This window comes from Enoplosus armatus, chromosome 12 (assembly GCF_043641665.1).
Source record: "Enoplosus armatus isolate fEnoArm2 chromosome 12, fEnoArm2.hap1, whole genome shotgun sequence".
Taxonomy (NCBI): domain Eukaryota; kingdom Metazoa; phylum Chordata; class Actinopteri; order Centrarchiformes; family Enoplosidae; genus Enoplosus; species Enoplosus armatus.
In genome coordinates this window covers 224,042-228,397 of record NC_092191.1, presented here as the reverse complement: position 1 = coordinate 228,397, position 4,356 = coordinate 224,042, and the positions used below count along the sequence as shown (strand labels likewise).

At 46.9% G+C, this 4,356-nt stretch overlaps 1 protein-coding gene across 1 annotated transcript; it reads left to right on the top strand.

Moving 5' to 3' along the window:
• On the top strand, positions 1-4,356 carry LOC139294547 (zinc finger protein 135). The gene is made up of 3 exons (XM_070916463.1): positions 1-73; positions 2,647-3,270; positions 3,459-4,356. Exons 2-3 carry the CDS (start codon positions 2,699-2,701, stop codon positions 4,354-4,356), a joined length of 1,470 nt encoding a protein of 489 aa, XP_070772564.1. The 5' UTR covers positions 1-73; positions 2,647-2,698.

Genomic DNA, 4,356 nt, shown 5'->3' with positions numbered 1-4,356 from the left:
TTCCTGTTTATTGTGACCGTCTCCACCGGTAAATTTTTAAGGTTTACGCCGCTGTGCCCCCGCCGAAAGCTCGGTGAGTAATCGAATCCCGACACGTTTCACGGCCAAATCCGGGTTGAGTCGTTTATTCGGCGGTTTGCTCTTTTATTTTGACAGTTAACGTTTAGGGAGGAGAAGAGCCCTCCTCTGCTTCCTCATCACTGACACTGAGCCCGACCGAGCCCCGGAACTCCACTCAAAAACTGCACAATCTAAAACCTCCTCGATTTACGACAAACATGAAATATATTTCAAAACGATTTGAGACATTTTACGAAACAAGGAGGTCTTGTAATTGTTTCGGTATACAGACAACCCACAAATCAGCTCTAATTCTGAATTAAATGCTATCTTTAATAATGGATGCCCTGCCAGCAACCGCCCTCCGCGGGCTATTCAGTGGGAAGTAATCGCGGCAATAATGAGGAAATCTGTCATATGTGTTGATATCCAATGCAGGTTAGATGCTGCTTGTTTTAGTGAATGCATCCTAGATTGAAGAGTGAGAGAACAATTCGTTAAAAAGCAAAGGGGCGTCTGTTACCTAGGTAGGGCTCCCGGCAAACTGTGAGACACTAAAAATTACGGATATTTAAACGGAGTTCGGCGTGACGGTCTGGCTTCGTTAAAGTAAAGAATGAAAGTGTCACAGAGCAGCTTGAAGATTATTATCTACGTTACTGTTTTAAGCGCAGGCGTCTGCGGTAGCTGCAGACTGACGGAGGCCACATGACCTTATGAAGCTCATATCAACGATTTTATAAATATTACATTTAGTGTTCGCGGTTGTTTTGGCTGACAAGAGGTCAGAGGTCACCTGTCTTTATCATTTACTGTGACATCACTGAGTACTGGCCTTATATGGGCGTGTCAGCGTCACTCCGGACTCATCAAACTGACCTCTGACATGTTCCTTGTTTTCTGAATACCTAATAATTCAAACAAGTGAATCTGATAACCTGCAGCTAATGATTGACCTATTAATCAGTTGATTATTAGTTTCTACACCGCTGACAAAATAAAGTGTTTTGTCAGAAGCCCAGAGATGTTCAGTTCACACAAAGATTAAAAAAACATTGATTCATTTCCTGAGAATTGACTAATCAATTAATGGGCTGATTGATTGTGTACAAACCACTGAATATCGATCAGTCAGCTGAATCGATTAAGTAATTATTTATCGATCAGTTCCTCCTGTGTGTCAGAGTTTAGAAACGCAATCTCTTTCAGTTTTGGACAAAACGACATGACATTTTTCAGTTTTCTGATGTTTTATTGAGAAAATAATCAGCAGATTAATTGATAATAAAATAATCCTTAGCCCGGCTCATTGATTTACAACCAGCTAATCCAGTGGTTCCCAACCTGTGGGTCGGGACCACACAAAGGGTCACAAGATAAATGTTTCCTTTCTTCTTGTAAATGACGGACTAACGTGGCGTCTTCTGTCATATTCAAATACAACGAGAGGAAGAAAGAACTCTGTATCTGTATCTGTATCTGTAACTGTATCGTAGATGAGTTTTGTTTTTTGAGGTCACAAGAAGTTTGGGGTTGACTGTCGATCAACAGAACATTAATTAATTAATTAATTAACTAAATAATTAATTAATCAAACGTGTTGCTTTGCTGTTGTTCTCATTGAAGCTTCAAATGTTCAGTTTGTCTTTGTGGAAACTTAAAAGTTGAATATTTCAACACTCTCTGATGTTTAATGGACCAATCGATTCATTGATTAATTGAGAAAGTAAGTTGTCAGATGAATGAACAGTGAATATGATCATTAGTCGTCTTTTACAACAAAGAAACAAGAAGAAATGTCTTGAGTTTCAGCCGCTTTGATTCCTGCAGGTCACACGTTTTCATAATTTCATTAGAACAACAAGAGATCCAGTTTACTGACAAATAAAACAAATACAAGTTTGAGAAGCTGAAAGCAGCAAATCTTTTGGTATTTTTGCTTGAAAAATGATGTAAATGATTCGTGGATTATCAAAACAGTTGCTGACGTGAATGATGAAGCAGTGAAGGTGTTGAACACTGAGCTGTTCATCTGTTTCATATACTCATGTTTTTATTAACGGTGCTGTGAACTGATCAATAACTTGTTTATCATTGATGTTGTCCGGGTGATGAACAGATGATCTGATACTGGACGTTTATATTTCTTGTTATCTTTCTCAAAATATAACAACAACATATAACAACTATTTATACCAAATACAAATGACTGCTTCGTCCGTGTTGATGCTTTTTATCCTTTAAACACGTTTCTACAGATTTCTTTAGTTTCTGTATGAAACATGTTTAGATCACGCTCAAGAAAATGATATTATTATTATTATTATTATGTTATTATTATATTACTATTGATCTTTTCATTGTGACGCTGAGTCGCTCCATAAACATCACATGATCATTTCTATTGATCTGTTCAGACGTGGACTGATAATATACATTTATACATTTATTATATTTACATTCTCCTCCTCCTTCTTCCACTCCTCTTCCTCCTTCCACTCCTCCTCCTCTTCCTTCTTCCACTCCTCCTCGTCCTCTTCCTCCTTCCACGCCTCCTCCTCCTTCTCGTCCCCCCCTCCTCCTCAGGCCTGTAGCTGCTCCTGTTACTCTTCCTCTCCCCACCCGGCATCGGTTCAGGATGGAGGACTCGGAGACGGAGCTGGCGGTGTCGGAGTCGGACGCCCTGGGTGCAGACTTTATCACGGTGGAGCTGGACACACAGCCCATCGAGTACGTGGTGAAGTGGGCGGAGGTCGGCTCCAAGTTCACCATCTCCTGCGTGAAGAAGGACTCGGACGACCCGTCAGACCTAACGACTGAGCAGCTGAAGATCGAGACGGACGAGGCCTTCTTTGCACCCTACGAGGAAGTGTACCCCTGCGAGGTGACGGAGCAAAGTGTGGAGATAAAGACGGACTCTGACGAGGATGACACCGAGGAGGAGCAAGAGGTGCTGGTGGAGGCGGGGGGCAGCCAGCTGGATGGTGAGGTCGACTCGGACCAGGCCGACTTTGAGCCGGACGAGCGGCAGTACCGCTGCAGCTACTGCGGGAAGTGTTACAGCCATGCCTCCAGCCTGTACCGCCACCAGCAGACGCACACCGGGAAAAGCGCCGGGGCGGCGCCACCCACCAAACGGGCGCTGGAGCCGACGCATCAGGAAGCGCGCTACACCTGTCCGCACTGCGGGATGAGCTTCAAAGGCAGCAGGTCTGTACTCACTGTTGTAGTTCTTATATATGAGTGTTTCTGTCGCATCATCTCTAATTGCTGTCTTGATTAATCATCCTTAAAATGTACTAGTTCCAGGTTTAGTTCCTAGTGGAGTTCCTTGTTTAGTTCTTGGTTGTATCAGATTTTTCGGATACATTTTTTGTTTGTGTTTGTGTACCTGTCAGGATGCTGGGGAGTCACCTGCGGCTGCATGGGAAGCGGCGGATCCACCCCTGCAACATCTGTGGGAAGGAGTTTAACCACAGCTCTAGCCTGTCACGCCACCGCCTCATCCACAAGAAAGGAAAAGGCCTCCCCAAGGATGTCGCCCTTGGCCCCAATATGGCCGCCCTACGCCACTCGCTGAAGGCTGGCGGCAAGAACAAGAAGACCAAGAGGCAGCAGCAGAGGCAGCAGCAACATGTGGCGGCCGCCATCATCCACAGTCAGGGTGGAGATAAGTTCTACGCCTGTCCGCAGTGTGACATGAGCTTCAGGACGTCCACACAGCTCTCCAAACACCAAGTGACCCACGTCAAGGAGCTGCTGGACAACTACACACCTGGCAAGGAGAACCTAGGCGAGAGCTCGTCCGACCTCAAGATCCGCCTCAAGCTCTGCTCCCGCGACAAGCCCAACTTCTACACCCTCTGCAAGAAGAACCGCCGCCGCAGGGGGGGTCGGGTCAGCAAACGGGGCTCTGCCATCTCAGAGGAGGAGGAGGGGGGCGGAGGAGCAGGAGGAGGAGCCAGCCGCCATGGCTGCAGCCAGTGCGGGAAGCGTTTCAGCCACGCCTCCAGCCTGGCGCGGCACCAGCAGACCCACAGGGCGGTGGACGGCGGTGGGCGGGGGAACCTACAGCAGCACCAGAAGCAGCTTCACGTCAAGACCGGACTCGCCGCCGCCAAGACCAAGACCTACACCTGCGCGGCCTGCAACAAGACCTTCATGCACTCGTCCAGCTTCTCCCGCCACAAGAAGGCCCACCTGGAGGAGGAGCAGCGGGCCCGAGCTGCCGCCGCCAAGCGCCGGAAGAGAGTCATCTTAGACGAGACCGCCCCACTGGAGTCCGACTCCGAGTGA